The sequence below is a fragment of the Stegostoma tigrinum genome, chromosome 3 (assembly GCF_030684315.1).
Source record: "Stegostoma tigrinum isolate sSteTig4 chromosome 3, sSteTig4.hap1, whole genome shotgun sequence".
Lineage (NCBI taxonomy): Eukaryota > Metazoa > Chordata > Chondrichthyes > Orectolobiformes > Stegostomatidae > Stegostoma > Stegostoma tigrinum.
In genome coordinates this window covers 31,489,809-31,511,554 of record NC_081356.1, presented here as the reverse complement: position 1 = coordinate 31,511,554, position 21,746 = coordinate 31,489,809, and the positions used below count along the sequence as shown (strand labels likewise).

Below are 21,746 nucleotides of genomic sequence, written 5' to 3'. Positions count from 1 at the left end.
ACTCACATCCAATACCTACAGTTAATTCTGATGACTGCATGGAACTAATCTGAATCCTTTCTGAACTGCACAGTTCAATTGTATGCAGTTTTTGGTCAGAAACAAACTCACGGGCTCTATCATTGATGTTTTTTCGCATTGTGAAGCATCTCTACCCCACCTCCACTCTCACTCTGTTCCCTCCTCCCAGTGATCCCCCTCTGCATGGCCTTGCTATCACAACCCCCATCATTCACCACAACCTCACTCCCACCAACCTGTCCACACCCGAAGAACCCCACTCTTGCCTCCATCTGGGCTCTGGAACTTAAATTTGCAGACTGCTATAGTTCCCGGAAGCGGCTACTGCTCTTGGTGGCACTTCCTGGAAGCATCAAACAATCTGATCAGCTACTAAGGTAGAACACTAGCCGGTGAGGAGCTGAAATTCTGCCTCCACCTTATTAACGCGCCATGGAGAGAAAGTATGCCTCGCCAACTCTTTATGTGGCAGGGCCAAGATGTAGAATTATACCCTACTCAGTTTTTGTTTTAAAAATAAAGTTGATTAGATTGCATCTCAAATAAAAGCTGCTCAATGACAAAAAGCCCAATGGACATTCTTGCCCAGACACTATTTGTTTACACCATCTAAGCTGGAAAAGCAGATGACACTGCTCATTAGTAAAGTGAAGCTCCAGGCCATTATAACAGCTATTCAGAGACAATTAAGCTCCAGACTCAATTTGAGTTGTATCAAACAGTTTCCAATCATTTTGGAAACAACTGATTCCTTCAAAACGAGGTGACAAGTTGGTATCATGAAAAACAATTCCAAACTTAATCCCAAAAGATTGTAAAGCTTTACATTATCCTGATGATGACCATAACTGGAAGCAGGAGTAGTCCATTCAGCCCTTTGAGCCCCTCCGCCATTCGATAAGATCACGGCTCATCTGATTGTTATCTGAACTCCACTTTTCTCCCAACAACCTTTGACTCCCTTGTTAGTCAAGAATCTATTTACCTCTGTCTCAAGTATGCCAATTCTCTAGACTCTGAGCACCAGCATTCTAAAGACTTCTGATTCACAGGATATACATCATCCTAAATGAGAGACCCCTTATTTTTAAACTGTGACTACATGAGAAATACTCTTTTAGCAGCCACATCATCAAGTCCCCCCAGGATTTCGTGTTTCAATCAGATCACATCTTAATGGATAGATGTCCAACCTTTAGTTATTTGATACCCCCTCCATCTGTGGCATAATGTTAGTGAACTTTTGTGGACTGCTACTAACAATTTTACATCCTTTCTGAAATAAGGACACCAAAACTGTATACAGTGCTCCAGACGGGGCCCCAAAATTCTCCACAACTTTAACAAAACATCCCTACTTTTATATTACATTCCCCTTGCAATAAACATCATCATTCCATTCATGACCTAACCACTTGCTGTACCTGCATACTGATGTTACATTGTTCATGTTCCAGGATACCTAGATCCCTCAGCACTGCAGAGTTCTGCAATCTCTCTGCATTTAAATCATACTTCTCTATTCTTCCTCAAGTGAACAAGTTCACATAGTTCATAAATAACTGATAGTCCACTGTTCCCTGTGGCACAGACTGTGAACTGACAAATGAAACTATATGCCCATCCTCAGTTTCCTAGTCACCAACCAATCCTCGATGATAATGTGTTATGCCCACATCTCCATGAGCTCTTACATTGTGTGGCAACTTTTGATGTAGCAAATAGGGTGAGATTACATTAGGATAGTTGGGTGGCATGGAGTTTGACCAAAGTGTCTGTTTCTATGCTGAACTACTCTATAACTATAACTCTATAACACCTTTCCTATAGCAGGGAGACCAGAATTGAACATAGTATTCCAAAAGGGGCCTAAACAATGTCCTGTGCAACCACAATATGACATTCTAACTCCTATACTTAATGCACTGACAATAAAAGCAAGGGTTCCAAACGCCACCTTCTTTACCTTGTCTATCTGCAATGCCACCTTCAGGAACTATGAACCAGCACCCAAGGTCTCTTTGTTCAGTAACACTCCCCAGGACCCTGCTATTAAGTGTATAAGTCCTGCCCTGATTTGCCTTTCCAAAATGCAGCACCCCACATTTGTCTAGATTAAACACCATCAGCCACTCTTCGACCCATCAGCCCATTTGATTAAGGTCCCATTGTCCTCTAAGATAACCTTCCTCACTGTCCACTACACCATCAATTTTGGTGTAATCTGCAAACTTACTAATCATTCCTCCTATAATCACATCCAGACCAATTAGATAAATGAGTAAAAGCAGTGGACTCAGCACTGATCCTTGCTGCACACTGTTGGTCACAGGTCTCCAGTCCAAAAAACAACCCACCACCACCACTCTCAGTCTCCTACCTTCAAACCAATTTTGTATCCTAATGGCTAGCTCTCCCTGGATTCCATATGATCTAACCTTGATGACCAGTCTACCATGCAAAACTCCTGTCAAACGCCTTGCTGAGTGCATACAGATAACATCCACCGCTCTGCTTTCATCCAACTTAGTCACTTCTTCAAAAAACTCAATCAAGTTAGAGAGACACAAGTTCCCAAACACAAAGTCTTGCTGACTATCCCTAAACAATCCTTGCCTTTCCAAATACATGCAAATCCTGTCCCTTAGAAACCGCTCCGACAACTTACCTACGACTGACGTCAGGCTCACTGGTCTATAGAACCCTGGCTTTTTCTGAAACAATGGCACCATATTAACCACCCTGCAGTCTTTGAGTACTTCACCTATTGAATGATACAGATATCTCAGCAAGGAACCAAGCAATCACTTCCCTAGCTTCCTACAAAGTTCTGGGATACACCGTTATCCTCTTCAATGAAGTCAGAAGCAAAATATCCATTCAATTTTTCTGCCATTCCTTTATTTTGCGTTAATTCCCCGGATTCTCTAGAGGAACAGTGCTCACCTTACAAACTCTACTTCTTTTAAAAACAGTTGTGGAAACGCTTACAATCTGTTTTTATATATCAAAGTTAACTTTCCCTTATACTCCTAATTCTTATTCCTTTTTTACTCTTGTTTAACATTCCTACTCCTTAACTATTAATTTCACTTTCACTATTAATTTCAAATTCACTATTAACTTTCTAGACATTCTTTGCTGCTCTTTATAAGCTGTACTATGTTTCAATCTTCTGACCTGTCACTCATCTTTGCAGAATTATACACATTTTATTAGTTTGATGGTACCATTAACTTCCTTAGTTAGCCATGGGTGCTGCATCATTTCCTTGAAGTTTTTCTTTCCAGAGAAGTGCATGATGAAATGCAAGGGCTTCAAAGTGACAATTTACGCTGAACAAGATGGTATCTCTAGGCTTATACAGTTAGCACTAGTCCTTTCAGTTAGCGAAAGATACCAGTAATTAACAAAAATAACAGAAAATTAGGGAAGCTTCAGTGAATTCAGAATAAAAGACTGTTAAATATGACTATGACTTTAAATATACTCAAAATAATGAGAAATCATTTTTATAAGGAATATGCAGCATAGAAACAGGCCATTTTGCACTTATATTCCGCACAAAGGGAAGTTATTAAACAAACCAGACTGCGACAGTGTGTTACAGACAAATTAAGAGAAGAAAAGGCTGGGCATTAGAAAGCACTTTGCAACTGATTTAACAATTATAGGATTGTACTGTGCTCAAAATAAATACAAATATGTTTCATAAACATCTCAAAGGAAAGATAGCGCTAACTGTGTACAAAGAAACATATTATCATGGAAAGATGATTGCATAACTAATAGGGAGCCGAAAGTATAGATAAATTAGTCTTATTCAGGTTGGCAAGCTGTAACCAGTGGAACGGGTAAGGGATCAGTGCTGGGACATAACCGTTTACACCAACATAAATGACTTAGGAGAAGGAATCATATTTATGGTTGCTCAATTTGCTATTAATACAGAAATAGGTAGGAAAGCAAATTGTCAGGAGAATATGAAGAAGCTGTAAAGGGATTTAGTTTGGAAAGTAAGTGTGCAAGAAGTTAGCAGAGAGACTAAATGTGGAAAAGCGTGAACTTCTGTTCACATTTTGAATTATGTACAGTTTGAAAAACAACAGAATAGCATTGGAAGCAGTTCAGAAGAAGTTCATGTTACTGATTCTGGGGAACGTGGGTTATTTTAGGAGGAATGACTGGGCCTATATCAATTTAGAAGAATGAGAGGTGATCATACTGAAACCCGTACAATTCTGAGGAGTAGATTCTGAGATGTTGTCTCCCTCAGACAGAACAAGTGTACAGGAGAAATAGAACCAGAAAATAAGGGACTCCAGTTTAAGATGGTGATGGGGAGAATTCTTTTCTCTGAGGGTTGTTCCTGTGTGGAATTTTCCTTTCTATTATCAAATGGCAGAGCTGACATCAAATGGCTGAAATATCTACTCTTGTTCTTAATTTGTATGTTCAAATGTATGAAAAGATGCAGATTAAATTCAAGGTGTGAAATCTAAAATTAACAACAAGTCCAAAGTTCATTTGTCCTGGGAACGGTAAAGAAAATGATAGAATGAGGAGTGGCTACAGTAAAAGTAAACTAGATTCTGATGTTAATCCATGAACAGCACCTTTAAATTGTCTGAAATGCACTGAGCCATGGAAACATACATTTTGCCTTGTGTTCAAATTCACTGTAAAGGTCTGCGTGTACGGTTCATCTGACTCAAGTCTTCAAAATTATTGAGGTTGTTGATGATGTGCAATTAGACAGTTGGATTGAGGTAGTAGGGCTGCATAAATGAAAAACTAGTGACTTAGGTTGGTTCTAGTAAGCACTTGCGGGTTGCGGTTGATCCAATGAAGAATGACGCAGAGGCAGCAATGAGGAATGTGGATTGCATTTCTATTAAAATTGAGAGATGAAGGCTGAAGAAAGGTAAGATTCTGGATAGTTAACCACTTGGTCAAGGCCTCCAGGTTTTTGCCAGTGAGGGGGTCCTACGGACCTCTGACATTTTCTTTAATTGGTTACATGTCTTTTCTTAGTTGCTCACAGGGAGAGGGAACGGTTAGAGATGGTCCTTTGTAAAAAAAACGTTCTATGGGTCCTGGGTGACCTTTCCTTCAAAGCATGCAGAATAAGACAATTTCATACAACACAGACTGCTAAGCTTGACAGCTGCCTGCTATACCTGGTTTTAGAGAAGGGAGCAGGACCTAGGTTCTCTGAAGGGGTTGCTTCCCGCAGGTAATCCTACCAACAGCGCATCTTTACAGGCATTCTGGACACAATACTGCTGGAGTTCGGTGGCAGCCTGCGAAACCTGCATTTAAAACAAAGTTTGTCTGATTGCATTTCTCACACAAAAGCAGAGGAGAAAGTTTAGTTCAGATAAATTATAATTTATGTGGCATTAATTCAACTCCTACAATTTGTTCACCTATCCATTCAAACCTGGTTTTCACTTCCTCAGCAATTTGTACATTCCCAGCTTGCTCCACTGGTGAGAAACCAGAAGTCAATTGCAGTTTTAGATTTAATCACTGTGAGATGTTGCCAATCTAATGCTACTACCCACTGTCCATGTGAATAAGTGTCTCTTTATAAGTATTGACAAGGACACGAAGAATAGCTTCCTATCTCTTCTCTGACACAGTTCCACAGGATCTTTTACATTCATGTGAGCTGGCAGACAGATCCTCAGACTAATATCTCATCAGAAATACAGCACTTTCAATGTACAATGCCAATGCATCTTTATGTTCAACAACAATTGAGAAAAATGCAACTTTTCCTCACAGTTTTGTTTCTTTGATATGGTTTCCATCTGGTTTTGAACCAAGGATTTTTCACATGATAGGCAAACAGAAGAATTACACCATTACAGAAGCAAATACATTAGTTCATTATCCAATGAGTTCTTTCTCCTTTGAATCCCTGACCTAGAGACACTTGACCTTAATTTAGTAATTAACAATTAACAGCTACTTACAGGGGTCTTCTAGAGTAGTGGCAGTATGCTGGCCTCTGGGACAGAAGGTCTGAGTTCAAATCTCACTTAATATAGGCGTGTGAGATCACAGCTACCTGGGGCCATAAGCTCTGAAATTTACTCCTCAAACCCCTTAGCCTCTTTACAAGTCTCTTCTTCTTTAAAACGTTCCTTTAAATCTACTTCTTCGGCAAAGCTTTCGGTTACCTGAGTAGATTGTTTTGGGGCTCTGTGTCAATTTGTGTTAGATAGTCACTCCTATGAAACAGCTGGAGATGCTTTACAACAGTAAAGTTGGATACATAAATGCAAGTTGTTATTCACTTAGCTGATTCCGTTGAGCTTAGTTTTGCCCTTCAGTTTGTGTTTTGGACTTTCTCTTTTGCCCTACAGTAACCATTATTCCCAGTACAAACTTCCCCGTTTGCAGAAGTAAGAATTTCGTACCAGTTTACCTTTACCAGAAAACAAAGCAAAGAACTGCTGATGCTAAAACAAAAAACAGAAATTGCTAGCAAACCTCAGCAGGTCTGGCAGCATCTATGGGGAGAATGCACAGTCAACATTTCGAGTCCAGTGACTCTTTGTCAGAACTTCTTTAACAGATGCTCTGATGTTCTTCTTCAGGGTTTGCCAGTACATCCCCAAAATGTCACCCCCTAACGCACAGTACTGAAGCTCTCCTTTAATTGTGATTCGAAAAAAGTCCAAAGTAGAAGCAGCTAACACTCAACAGACATCAATGATGCAAATTAGACATTTTAGTGCCTTTACGTTTTTGGCAGCTGCAGAGCGAGGGTTTTTGGGTCCCAGTTGAAATGTTGGCCACGTTTGAAGCAAAAAAATCAACTGCTGTCTGCCATAATGACGTTGCAGAAAGTAAGGGGAAAACCAGTTCTGAAAGATCAAGTCTGATGTTTATGCATTTAAGTCAAACATTAAGTGTCATCGCAATGCCTAGTTTAATTCCATGTTTAACCTACATTCCTTGTAGTATGCTCAAAGCCATATAAAACTGTATATGGCAAATTAAAAAAAAATTGTTGGTAAAGCAACATCACAGAGGCTATAGCTCCCTGTTTAAAAGATTTTTGAGGAAACTATGACTCACCGAGAGTGAATCACATACACAAAACTCATAAGTAATGACCTAATGTATTTCTACAGCTCACATTTACAACTCCGCACAGTTTGTGCATCACTCAAAGTTAATCACTGAAACATTTATGGATTATTGCTCTAATAATTGAATGATACCCTTCAAAAGGTGAGCTTTTGGGTCATCACACACATTCCAGTCCTTTGAATGAACTATCCATTTAGCCTAACTATTCATGCTCCTTGTACATAGCACAGGCATCATTCATTTTGAATATTCCCATTACAAAGTCACTTTCTGTTCCACTCGTGTCTTGTTTTTCATAACAGTAAATCCGAGACACTACGGCTGTGGCTCTCACTGTAAATCACTTCCCACCCAAGTCCGACACTGGTGATGGAAAGTTCTTGACAGAATGGCTTAAATTTCTGGGTGACTTTAGGGAATTGACCCGATGACATCCATCCTTTCCCCAATGTATGTCTACCTCTGTATTTGCTTCAAACTTACTATATCTCCAACCTTTTCCAATCGGCAAAGATCACTGGCCTGAACTGCTGACAGTTTCTCTGTCCATTACTGCTCCCTGAAATGGTGATGTACTTTCCAGCATTTTCTGTTTCTATTTTGTGAAATGTGGAGTTTTGTTTCACATTGCTTCACTTTTAAAAACAATGAGTGGACACCCAAGGTTAGATTTTCACTGTTATGAAGGGAGTATCTCGAGTTGGGAAGTTCCCCAACTCAGCTAACCTTTCTTGGTGTTCCAGCAGACCTACCTTTCACTCTGGGGCAGTCAGAGTGGGATAGAGACCCACCCATCGCAGATCAGAGATGGTGACAAGCTTGGTCAAATGCCAAAGCCGTTAAGTTCTCTGGGGTTTAGTCCTAGCTGTGCCCTTTCCTGCTTCAAAACCCCAAAACAGCAAAATGGAACAAAGTATTCACCAGGCTATTTGAGCCGTCAATCTGAGCTGTGAACCTAGAACCTCCCACCCACCTGCCTCCCAACTGAGCGAAGGTAATTAAAGCTTTTGTAAATCAGCCAAACATCCTAAGTCGTGTGGACAGATTGCATGTCACTGTTTGTGTCACATTATATCGCTTCCCCTCTCTATTTCTCTTCCTCCCTATCCAAGTTACAGGCTGCAGGCTCTGGGTCTCTGGTAATGGTCAATCTCGGTGCTAGTTTGGATACGCAGGAGATGGTTTGAAATCCTTGCTAAAAGGCAAATACAGTCATTGTAACTGATAGAATATACACTTCTTTTACATCTCATTGACCCTAGCAGCCCATTTTTAAAAAATGCAAAGATCAGGCTGTTTAAAAGATAGCCATACTGTGACACTTGACACATTATTTATCCTTCCAGAGTCAACGTATCCACACCATTAACATGCGACTGTAGTTTAAAGCCCCTGCCACAGTCAAAAATAGGTCTGTTTGGACTCAGCATCGAATTCAGCTTTCCCTTGTCTGATTCACATTCCAGCACCCGACCCGTTTTCCCTCAAACAAAACGTAAGTCTGTTGGAAACAGGGTTAGACCCCACCATCCAGGCGCCAAGCCAATTTGGAAGCTCTACAAAATCTCCATGCAATTTAAATTATGGTCAAACCATCCAAGTAAAGGAAAAGTGTTCTTAAGTTTGTACTCACAATTCTTTTGATCACAGTGGCAAGGAGATAATACTGGATTGGGCGGGCACTAAGGAGGTAGTCAAGGCCAAAGCCTGAGACAATGAAGCAGGATATTGATCAGGATAACAAAGTGTGGAGCTGGATGAACACAGCAGGCCAAGCAGCATCTCAGGAGAACAAAAGCTGACGTTTTGGGCCTAGACTCTACGTATACATTCAGAAGTTTTTCTGATGGGCACCAAATAAACAAAGCAAGAATTATGCAATGCTTGATTATTTCAAGAAAACTGGCAAAGTGGAAAGCAATTAAAGCAAAATTCAATTTGGAAATTTTCCAAAGTTCCATCGAGAGGCGCCATGAAATTCCCTGAATGGGCATCACTGAAGTTTTTAGATACAGGATTCTGTGCATTGTTCTGTGTCAGTCTTAAAATTAACCTTTTGAATCATTGATAACTGAAGTACGGTTTACCACTATCACTAGCTTCTATGAATTCCTAAGACTTTTGCAGCATTGCAAACAAAATTTGAGCAGTTTTCAATTGATACAAGTCCAAAAATATCAAAAGCTTTACCTCAGCTACTAAGAGATATGGGGAGGAAAGGCGAAGTTATATGGAGATAAGTATGCAAATCAGCCACTAAAACTGAGGATGCGCGAGAAGTTACAGGGAAAAGGAGAGGTAAGACTATGGAAGGACCTGAAAATGAAGGTGAGCATTTAATGTGAGGTGATGATAAAAACCATGAGCCAGTATAGGTCAGACAGAGGCTGATGGGTGAATGGGACCTAAAACAGGTTGGGAAATAGGCAGCCCAGCTTTGGATAATTTCAAATTAAGTTACTGAGTCAAGATAAGTCTTATATCATGTCCCTGCATGGCTTAGTGTCAAATTTTGCCTGATAAATGCTCCTGTGAATTGCTCTGCATCTAAATATAAGTTGGCACTTAATACCAAACTCCTTAGCAACAGACTGGCAACAATATTTAACTGACGAATCCAAATAGCTACAACACTGTGGAAGTGAGGGAGGAACTTCAACTATTCCTTGACCACAACTCCAATGTCTAATTTTAATGCCCAACAAAATAAGCATCAACACAGCCATGCTAAAAGAAAATGACTTCACCAGTTGAGAGACAGAGCACGTGCAGAAACTAAACCCAGCATTAGTTGGTCAGCCAGCCTACAATTTGAGAGACACGGTGACTTCCCTTCTCATTTTTAAAGTAATCTGTATTTAAGCAATTCTAAAAATACACAGAATCAATCTGCAAAGAGCTTCATGTTTTCACATTTAAACTTCTCCAGCTTTTCTTGGTGTTTATTCATGGGATTTGGGCATCATGTGCAGGGTCAGTATTTAGGTGGGGAGACAGTGATGTGGCAGCAATGTTAATGGGTAAGTAATCCAGAGACCCAGGCTCAACGCTTAATGTTCACGGGGTTCTAGTCCAACCACAGCAAGTATACTGTGCGAGACACAGCAGATTACTCAGACAATAGGCAGTGAGAGGATTAAACAACAAATGGTGTCCCTGCCAACTGCACCCAAATTCTATGAATTAATAAAGGAAAACAAAATTTATTTCCTATCCCTAATTGCCCCTAAGAATGTGGCGGTGAGTAAGATGTTTGACTACAACTGGGTGACAGGCTAGGCCGCTTCAGAGGGCAATTAATAGTCAACCACAATGCTGTATGTCTGGGATCATACATGGGATGGGCCTGTGACAGATTTCCTTTACAGAAGAGGACAAATGAACCAGATGGGTTTTTATGACAGTCCAAAGTTTCAGAATACTTGTGAAATACAAGCCAATACAAGCCCACCATTCCAGGCCGGTATTATTAATTGAATTGAATTCTTTAGCTGCTGAGATAGGAATGTCTTCCTGAAGGGACAGTGGAATCTGAGTCCATCTTTATTTTGTAAAGGGAATCAGATAAAAACCTGAAGGGCAGAAATTTACAGGACGGCTTGGAAAGATTTGGGGCGTGGAAATAACTGGATAGTTCTTTCAAAGTGCTGGTTTAGTCACAATGGGCCGAATGAGCTCTTTCTATGGTCCATCAGTCTATGAACTGATGACCTGCTCAAATACACATTAAAATAGCACTGGAGCCTGAAAAAATAACAGGAAAAATGACAAAATACTTGCTAAATCCTAAATGTATTTTCATATTCTATTGAAAGATTGAAATGTTTTCTCTCCCCCACAGTAGAATCAGCAGAACATTTAAAAGCTTCGACCAAGGCATTCATTATGGTGTGGCACCTAATGCAAGATTGGAATCTACTGCTATGTGGGTGGTTTCGCTCCTCAGAAATCATTTAAATGACAGCTCAGAAAATATAATTTTCAGGTCACTAATCACCTTGGGAGTTGATCAATTAGAGAGCCACTGCATAAAAATGATCATCATCCATAATGGGAACAGTGTGATGGCCTCACAATTTCATTAATAATTCTTCCTCTCCATGTTTACCTGCCCACTGAGAGTTGTCCCATTACAAACTGAGCCTGTTTTTACAGTCAGGAGCTAAAAGCTCCATAATGTTGCTATTGCTGCAGCTTAACGTGTTAGCAATTTACTTTGATCTAATTATCCAAGCGACTGGATTGCACGGTCACGAGAACGTGGCTGGGTGCTTCTCACCTTTTCTGGAGCAGCAGATGGGGAGGACGAAAAGAGTCAACAACATGAAATTACAGAGCAAAGAAATTAGCCATTCTGCCCACTGTACTTATAGTGGCTCTTCAGGAGCTGTCCAGTTAGGACCACTTCCCGCCCCTCATTTCTTCCCATATCACCAAACAAATTTTCAACTATTTATTCAACTTTCTTTTGAAGGTCACTACTGAATCTGGTTCCATCAACCTTTCCGACAAAGCTCTTATAAAGGTGGCATGAAGAAAATTTTAATCTCTCCAGTTTTTTTTAATAAAAGTGGATTCTGGAAATCTGAAACAAACACAGAGAATACTGGACAGGTACGGCAGCGCTCACTGGTGGTCCGAGAAACGAAATTAATGTTGAGTCTTCTTCAGAGCAGAAAGGCATTGGAAATTTTTTGGGTATACCTTTGACAGAGGTGGAGGAGGAGCAGGATGGCAGATGGTGTAGAGGCCCAGTGATAAAAGCAAAAAGGCTGTTAATAGTGGTGAATGAGGAAAACAGATGGATGTAACTTTAAGTCTGATAGGGAGAGAATAGGATCTCTCTACATTAGCGGCAAAGTAAGCAAGGGGGAGAATGGAAGAAAAATTGAGAACAGACAACAGCAGTCAGTTTCTGAATTTATTGAATTCAATACAGAGACATTGAGAATAAAGTGCCAAAATGGAAAATGAGGTGTTGTTCCTTGAGCACGGTTGTGCTTCACTGGAATACTGCGAGAAGCCCCGGACGGAAATATCAGTACGGCATAAGGTGGTTTACTGAAATGGCAAGCAACTAAGGTCTCTCCTGTAGACAGAGCAGAGGTGTTCCACAAAGCGGTCATCCATCTGCATTAGGCCTCGTGAGCTTATACCTTCTATGATTGCATGGGAAGGTGCCATGTGGAAGTGAGGAGGCATTCAGAGTGATCATAGAGCTGACCAGGGTTCATGGAGGGAAATGGAAGATGTGTTTGGTGGTGGTATCCTGCAGGAGGTGGCAGAAACAGCATTAGATAATTTCTTGAATGCGGAGATTAGTGAGGTGGAAATTGGAAGCCAATTGTTGTTCTGGGAAGTAGAGAAAAGGGTGAGGGTAAATGGTCAGACACAGGTGAAGGCCCTGTCAGCCATGATAATGGGGGTAAGACTCAGTTCAGGAAAAAGGAGGTCATGTCAGAGACAGCCTGGTGGAAGATGGCATCATCAGAATAGATGCAACAGAGACGGAGGAACTGGGAGAATGGAATGCAATCCTTGCAGGAAGCAGGGTATGTGGAAGCACTGTCAACGTAACTCTGTAAGTGTACCCAGTGTGAGAGTCTAGACCTAAAGAGGAGTAATACCCAAAACATTGACTGCTCCTTTCCTCCAGATGCTGCCTGGCCTGCTGTGCTTTTCCAGCCTCCTGTTTGTCTACCTTGTAATGGATATTGGTGAAATTGAAATGGTGAAGCCAAGGAAGGGAAAGGAACAGTCTGAGATGGACCAGGTGAAGGAGAGAGAGGATGGAAATTGGAAGCAAAACTGATCTTCTCTTCAATTCTGGTTGATTATTCTCTTGACAGCCACCCCACCCCACCATGCCCTCAACTCATCTCTGTACGGGACTCATTGTCTCCCTTTCACACCTTAATTTAGAAAACATTTTACATCTCCCTTTTCTCTTTCACCGTCATCAACAAGCCCTTTGCCTTTTCCTCTGGGCCTCGACACTATCTGTTCTCGTGCTACCCCTCTGTCTCCGTCTGAGGTATATTTTTGAATATTTCAGTTCTGAAGAAAAGATACATAGGTGGTCGTCCTATAATGCGATAGTTGTGTTCTTGTACGACCTTGCACTACAGAAAATCAGGTTATAGGGAAATCGCTACAGAAAATTGCTATATCAGTACAGCAGAAAGTCGTGTTATCCAAACAGTGTCCCCTATTCATCAACTGCGTCACAGCCAATTCTCGTTAACGGAACATGCAACATACCTGCACTGTGTTCTCATACTACATTCTCTAAATCTCTGCCCTCTGATTACAAATCCTTCCAACAGTGGAAACAATTCCTCCAGTTGAGCCTTTCAAACTCCCTGAAAATTCTGAACACAGTCAAGTATTTACATCTGGAAATAGAAAGCAGTTACATCAAAATGCTGAGGGGTACACACATCCACGGAATACAAGAAATAGCAGGAGTTGGCCATTTAGTCCCTTGAAGAAGATTAAATAACTTTACAAAGATTTGATTGAGGTATTAGAAGGCGATGCTCTGAGGGTTGGTGTGGGCTTGTTGGGCCGAAGTGCCTGTTTCCATACTGTAGTCTAAGTATAAGACTAAGTACGATCTCCACCTGCCCAACCCCGATAACTCTTGACTCCCATTCTGATCCAAACTCAAATTCAGCCTTGAATATTTACACTGACCAGGCTCCAGCGCTCTGCTGCAGTTAACAATCCTCAGAAGAAATGTCTCTACATTTTCTTTTTAAATTGGGACACCCGTTATTTTGAAGTTGCCCACCCCCCCCCACCACCCCACAATTTGAGATCCACCACAAGAGAAAACATTCTGCCAGGATCAACCCTGCCAATTCCTGCAAAATTCTACATTTCAAAAGAGTCACCTCTTATTCGTCTAAATTTCATGTGTGTAGTGTAACAGTAAATTACTCTATTAGAGATTAACATGGGTTTTGTTCTGTCTACCTTAGTTGGTCTTCACTTGTTAAAATCTAAAATCTCCAAATGTTTTCCCTTACAGAAGAATGCATGGAATATTTACAGGGGATTGAAAACTGTAACATGATAAACTAGGGCATAATTTATATTCCACTTGAGATCTTTCAGGCATGCTCTAAAATTTTCACTCTGTTTCGGAACAAACATTAATAATCAATTACACACTTGGAATTGCAGCCCATTTTATTGCTAGTTTAAGGGATTACAGCGATTACTAGTAGATGAAGATAAAATGATAAATACAGTGCAGAATATTTACAGCAGGGTTAGAGAAAAGGCTGCTGTGTGTCACAGAACAACGCCAAGTTTAGGGACAATGGCTGCCTTCCTTCTCTTAACGCTTTGCACCGCGGTACTCAGATTTGTGTTAAGTATTGCCTGATGGGATCTTGGGAACACACCCCACACTGGCTGGTGTAGCCAAATTTGCTGCAGAGAAAGGCAGTGGGATGAGAAGTTGTGAGATTCTCTGCCTGTGTTCTATCACAGCTCTCTTCTCAGGCAGCTCAACGTCTCGTTCCTGCCTTATCTCTTCTGATGCCCCTCGAAACTGTCAGCACCAAGATGGTATGGCTGTCTGTCAGCGTCTCTCACTCGCTAGTATCAATGTCCGTCAGTTTTAGGCCTTGCTTGTAGCAGACGTGTGAAAGCCCAGAAGGCAAATGGCCCTGTGGCCAATTCACCATCTGGAAGGTTTTTGGGAATACAGCTGTTATCGAGCCCCCACCCTGCCAGCAGACGTGGCTGAGCCACTGCAGACATTACTAGCTCAACAATGACCATACTGTAAGCTCTTTAAGTTGGTGGCCTTGTTTTGCCAAGAGACACTGATAGTACGTTGAGACAGCGAAGGTGGAAACTAACTTAGAATACAGGAAAGGAATGAACGGACTAAACAGAGAACAGGTTCGAGGCTTTGCTTGGTCATCTCCTGTTTTTATGATCTAAAGGGACCTTTAGAGTCTCTTCATTCTTCAGATGTAGAGACAGCCTTCTGTGTCCAGGATTCGCAGGTATATATTTTTTTTAAAAAACTATGATATTAATCTTCATTCCTTAAAAGTTCAGCAATCTGGACAATTGGCTTCTTATTTTCTTTCTAGTTTCTATACATAATCACACAAATGAAATGGTACAAGCTCACTGTGAAGATGCTGTCACTTTAAGAGCTTATCTTGTCCTGGAGAAGTTGTAAGGCAGAGGTACTGAGCTGTCTCTAAGAAAGTAAACAATTTGTGAAGCCTTGGGGTTTTCTTTTAAAAGTTGGAACAATAGAAGCAGCCTGGGTGTGGCCAGCTCTCGGAGTCCAGACTTTCTAGATTTTTTTAATTTTCTAGGTTTAGTTTTAAGGAGAAGCCTTTGGGGGGTCTTAAGAAGAGTTGAAAGCTTCACTGAATGTCTCCTAGCTGCTATTTTCTCTGAATTTTCTTGATGTTTTCTTTCCTCCTGGATTGGAGAACTGCATGTGAGAATCTGTGTCTGAATGTGCCTTTTAGCCAAGGGGTGTGTTCAAGGGACATTACTATATTGTAACAGTTAATTAATATACAAGTTTTCCAATATTATGCTTTTCCAAATTGTGTTTTGCTCAATGTCGAGTGCTTTGACCAGTCACACCCTATCCAGAACACGGCTCTTCTCATCTACCTTTAAAATAAGAAAAGGTTGGGGTCTAGGCTAGCTTCTTAAAATATTTTGAGGGAGTCTGATCTAGTCTATAATACTCACCCATTACATACTGCCGTTGTCAACAGGCAATATCAACTCTGTATTAGTGCAAAGAAGAAAATCTGAATGGAATTCAAAGTCACAAATTTTAGCAGTAACAGGGTTGCCCTGGAGATATAGGCAGTTTGTCCGAAAAAGTCCGTCCTGGTTATAATATTCCACTGGAGCTTGCTCTTACCCCTCTTCATCTCACCCTGTCAACATATCCTTCTGTTTCCCTCTCCCTCATGTATGTAACTAGCTTCTCCTATATCTATACTATTCATCTCACGCATTCCCTGTGGTAATAATCCTACCATTTTCATTGTGGACTGCAGTAAGAGTAGAACAAACCATCATTCAGTTGTCATAATTTTATTTTAATTTTTAAAAAAAGCAGTTTGAACACAATAATGTAAAATTATCTGTAGCATCTGAACTTGTACTCAGTAGTTCGTTCACAATTCCCATATTGTACTTAAAACTAAACTCCAAAATGTCTAACAACCTCAGTTCCCCAACGTGCAGCTCATTGGAGGCTTATTCTGAGCTGTCCTGTCCACAAGCTGCTATACCCACCACATTCAGACCTGGAGTGGCAAAAAGATAAAGGAATGGGGAAAGAGTTCTCTTCCTAAGTACCAGCGTCAACCCGCCAACACTATGACTTGTATGTTGCTGAGAAGGCAGACTCGATGCTAGAAGTTTCCATTTTGCACACAGGAGCACAACCACAGGAATACCAAATCTCAAACCCTCAAACTACAGAGGGATGGTGGAGATATTCGAAATTTGGCATCCTTGCATTTGTCTTGATGTATGAAGATGAAAAGCTTCAGCAACAAGTCCCTTTTTCCATCAAGATTCACATTCTGCACTAACAAATATTTTGTACCAACAAATAACATTAAACTTGTACAGAATGTGATTACAACCTGTACCCTCCAGCTTTCAACAATGAAGCAAACTTCTAACCTTGTGGTTAAGAATAAACAGTAATTCCTAGCAAACAGTGTATTCCAACTGTCTTCATAAACAGTGTCTCTGAATTACTGTGGATTTCAGGTCCATCCTACATCATAACTGGGCTACTTCTCCAGTGCAATACTGAAGGAGTGCTGCACTGTCAGAGGAGCCATCTTTCAGAGGAGACATTAAAACCATCTGCCCTCTCAGGTGGATGTAAAAGATCCCAAGGTGTAATCTTTAGGGGCAGCTGGACAGTGGCGACCTGGCCAATATTCGGTATTCAATAGCACTACAACAAATGACCTTTTCATAATCTGTATGTGGGAGCTTGCTGTGTGCAAACCGACCCATGTTTCATACATTATAACAGTGAATACACTTCAAAGGTGTTGCACAGGGCCATTTGCGGGACTTTTTGTGATATGAACATTATCTAGCTCTTGCTAACACAATGCTGGTTGAACAGTCGTTACTCAGCATTGAGGATGACAGGAGTGTTGATTACTAAATTTAAGAAATTAACAAAAGGAAAGGAGGAGAATTGTTTTATGCAGTGACCATCAATTCTCCTAAACGGCCAGTTGGAGCTGATTCAATAGTAACTTTCGAAAGAGAATGGGACAAATACTTGGAAAAGGAAAACGTGCAAGGTTGTGGGATAATGTAGGTGAGTGGCACTAGGTGAATTTCTTCTGCAGGGGCCACTTCACAGTCAAAACGGGATGAATGACCTCTTTCAGTGCTATAAACACTTAAGTCTAAAGCAGTTATTAAGTAGTGCGGAGCTTCAGGATTGCTGAAAAAGCCATTTTATTGAAGTGTTTTCTTTAACAGGCTAATTCACAAGAATGCTAATTTCAGGGGAAATTCAAAATAGCTACTGTATGAGGGGAGACTGTTGACATTCAGATTGTGTAATACTTAGAAATCTATATTTAATATAGAACAGGACTCTGTGAAGATTGTTTGGTCAGGGCCTCTCCCCAGATCAAAGCCTCCAGTTTTTCTGAGATTAAAACAAATCTGTTGGTGCTTTCAACTGAGAAAGAACATCTGTGGTGATTGGTTGCAAGTTTTGATACTCATGCAAACATTCAATATCCATCCTGTTTTCTATAGAGCTTGCATTCCCCAAAAAGGAGGAAACGCCACCATTGCTGCAAACCTTTTTGATCAGAGACTAAAATAAACGAGGAAGTGCACAGGGAAAGTAAAAATCTGAAGCCAAATGGAGCTCAGGCACCCCAGTTGCAAAATATGAATCAATAAACTATACACATTTTAAAAAAAACACACCCAATTGCTGCAGAACAGTAAATCCGAACTAATGAACGTTACTTATGAGAATCTCATTGTGGAACTACTCTCAAATCTTAACATCAAAAATCAAGGCTATTTCGGGAGGAATGAGAAAGATGCACAAGTCTCCTGCATACCCTCTAAAGGGGAGCAATTTATAACTCCTAAACCAATGATTACAACATGCATTTGTATAGTGCCTTCAACATTGCAAAATGCTGAGAGTACTTTGCTAAAGTATTATCATATTCAAAGTGTGAACTTTACCTGCTTTCTCCTCAGAAACATTCTTACATCATTTCTGCCCTCCTCCCACTCCTGACCTGCACAGTTTAAGTCCCTGGATTTAATGTTATTTGAATGGTCCTTCCATTATTATGGTATCACAACAGTTTAACCAGAATTCTGTTCGCAATTGTTAAGGCAATCCGTTAGGTTGCTCCAGATGGAGAGGTAATCTCAAATTAGCATAAAGGGCAGTGTGGGTCACAGTATTTTTCTCCCTTCCCTCAACCTTCCATTTGCTCAAAACTTTTATCAAAACATTTCTTTCTTTACAATGAGGGGTCATCATGGACCCAAAACATTAATTAGCTTCTCTCCACACACGCTGCCTTATCCGCTGAGCTTTTTTAGAGCTTGGTGCTTGTGACCTTTTGATCAAAAGAGGCTGAGTTCAAGCAGCATTTAAAGGGGCAGAAAAAGGGAAATTTTACAGTGGAAATGCCAGATGCTGGCACAGGATTCAAAATGTTGGGGGAAGATGAAAATTAGATAAATAATATATAAGAGAACCATAGCAGTTACAGGAGTGCAGAGACCCAAAGACTGGAGAAGGTTACACAGACAGAGATAGGAGAGAATTACCCATGGTTGTAGTACAGGAAGCCATTGGCCCTTCGGGTCTATGCTGATTTTCTACGAGAATGATTCACCTACTGTCATTCCTGAACCTTCCTCCCACCCCATATCCTTTCCAGATAATTATGAATTCCCGTCTGATTGAACTCACCTCCACTGGATTCTCAAACAATGTACTCCTGATCACCATCGCTCCTTTTACCAGATACCTTAAATCTCTAACTTCTCATTCTCAACCTTTTCCATCAATTGGTACAGTTCCTCCCTATCTACTCTGTCCTGGTCGCATCTAATTTTGAATATCCCTATCAAATGTCTTCCCGGTCTTTGCTTCTAAAAAGGAAAGCAGTTCCACCTTCCCCAGTTTATCTACAAAACTGAAGGTCCTCACGTACGCTCATGAACCTTCTTTGGACTCTGTCTGCTGGCTTCACGACCTTCCTGAAGTGTGGTGCCCGGAAACAGATCATAGAACTGCACAACCCCTACAGTACAGATAGAGACCATTTGGCCCATCAAATCTATGCTGAACCTCTGAACAACATCCAACCGAGACCCACCCCAGCCTGTAAACTTCAACTCCCCACGGCTAATCCCTGTCACTGTGAAACAATGGTGCTAACCACTGCACTGCCCCCAGGGTGGGTGTGATACTCCACCTGAGGCCAAACCAAACATCATGGAAGGGTTCTAAAAAGTCAGGCCTCCCCAAAGTAGATTAATGAGTCTTGAGATGGGTGAGATTCAGTATGGGTTTGGTTACGAACGACATTAGAGGGGCTGAAGTTTACGGAAGATGGAAGATGAAAGAATATGTTTAAAACGCTCAGGCTAGGCCCCAGCACCTCTGACATTCCCTGAACACAGCCGAGCTCTCTCTGAACTTGTAGATGAACTCACCAATTCTGGCTGCAAGATAAAGGTGCTAATGAACACCCATTGTTATAAAAATAGACGCAATTCTTCTTGCATTTATAAACACAAATAAAACAAAAACGGTCAGTGCTCTTTTAAAAAGTTCTGGTGAGACCTGAAAAACGCCAACTGTCGCTCTCTCTATAGATGCTATCCGAGCTTTTAAGTATTTTCAGCTTTTTTGTGTCGGCATTTCGAAGAGGTCTGTGAAGGGCTTTGCAACATCCTGCAGAAAGTTGTTATATAAATGCAAATTTTTCTTTGCACTGTACTCTCGTACACTTCAGTTCCTGTTGGCCGAGTGTGTAAAATACAGACATACCCTCAGCTTTGCACCCTGGCTATAAAACTTCCAGCCAGGCCGGAGCCCAGCAACATAAACAGGTTTCTGTCTGGAACGAACTCAGAAACTGCAATCGCGGCTCTCATAAGAATGCTAAACACTTGTGAGATGATCGGACAGAAAGGGTCTTTTTGAAAAAAAAACTCGAAACAGGATGAATCCTCCCTGGGCTGCACTATCGCTTTTGTGCAGTTATATTTTTGAGCAGGGAATAACTTTTGTACTTAAGTAACGAGATTTTGTAATGCTGTATAAGGGAGTTAAATCTATTTTAACACGGTTAAACAATGTGAGTGCCATCCATTATTCCCGCTCCCTCCTTAATGCGATACAAGTCCATTTGTTGCGGCTCCTTTGCCGGATTCCCGGGAATGGAATGTTGGCGTTCAATACAAAATGAACGAATTGTATCCACGCGTTTCATTCAACCCACCTTCATCCTCTCGATCCCTGCCTCGAACTTCAGCTGCTCTACCATCCGCTGCATGCTCGACACATTCGAGTTTGTACTCATGCTTTCTCCCCAAATACTTTCTTTCTCCTCTCTCTCTTTCGAATGCTGGGGCTGTAGCTCCGACTCTTACTTTACACTTTGCAAATGCTCCGCCCGAGCTGCCACTAGAGGAACTGATGTCATTGGGATTCAGCAGTGGGAAGAGAGAGCAGCCGCCGAAACACAAACAGTTAACCATCACCAGTGAATACAAGATGGGTAAAGCGCTCACACTGCCATCTATCTCATCACTGGGAGATTGGCGGCTGTAAACGTGAACGTTCGTATTCGGGAGAAACTATGTGGTTTTTTTTAAAAAAAGTCACACAGTAAGGAAACTGATCCTACGGCCCAAGCCGAACCCCCTCCAAAAAGATGTCTCACCACCCAAACAGTAGAAAAGCTGTCACACTTAAATATAATTAGTGGCTGAGGCTACTGTGTTTTTTTAAATTACAGCTAAGACAGGATAGCATTTTAGAAAAATCAAAGATGTTAGTTCTGGATCAGTGGACTGCTTATACAAAAGCAGAAATTGCTGGAAAATCTCAGTACTGGAAGGATCTGTGGATAGAAAGCAGGTCCAGTGCCCCTTCCTCACAAGGTTGGTGTATACTAAAGAAGGGCGTGGAGGGGCTGGCGACGACAGTAAACTATTGGTGGAAATGGAACCCAGAGAGAGAGACGGGATCAGAAAAAGACCAAGGCAAAGGAATGGGTAATGGAAACTGAAAGAACTGCAGATGCTGTATATCAGAAACAAAAACAAATTGCTGAGAAAGCTCAGCAGATGTGGCAGCATCTGTGCAGAGAAATCAGAGTTAATGTTTCGGGTCTGGTGACCCTTCCTCAGCTGCTAACGGAGACCGTTAGTAACTGACAAAGGGTTGTTAGTGGTAGCGGTTCGCGTAATATCAAAGCCTGGTGTTATGGGGGTTGGGATAAGGACAAGGACGTAGCATCCCTAGTGTGGAGGCAAGCCCATGAAGTTCCCTCCTAACAGCATCCTACCAAAACCTA

The 21,746-nt window shown here is 41.2% G+C and overlaps 1 protein-coding gene across 2 annotated transcripts in view; it reads right to left on the bottom strand.

The window, feature by feature from the left end:
- gng10 (guanine nucleotide binding protein (G protein), gamma 10) overlaps positions 1-20,896 on the bottom strand; it is a 62,022-nt gene extending 41,126 nt beyond the window's left edge. Inside the window, exons 1-2 of one of the 2 annotated variants that reach the window (XM_059644253.1) lie at positions 20,667-20,896; positions 5,202-5,333 (exon numbers count right to left, since the gene is read on the bottom strand). In XM_059644253.1, the coding sequence (XP_059500236.1) occupies positions 5,208-5,333; positions 20,667-20,747 (207 nt within the window). In that variant the 5' untranslated portion in view covers positions 20,748-20,896 and the 3' untranslated portion in view covers positions 5,202-5,207. The remainder of the gene's footprint in view (positions 1-5,201; positions 5,334-20,666) is intronic. The other variant, XM_048527975.2, reaches the window with a different exon arrangement.
- Between the last annotated feature and the right edge of the window lie 850 nt (positions 20,897-21,746).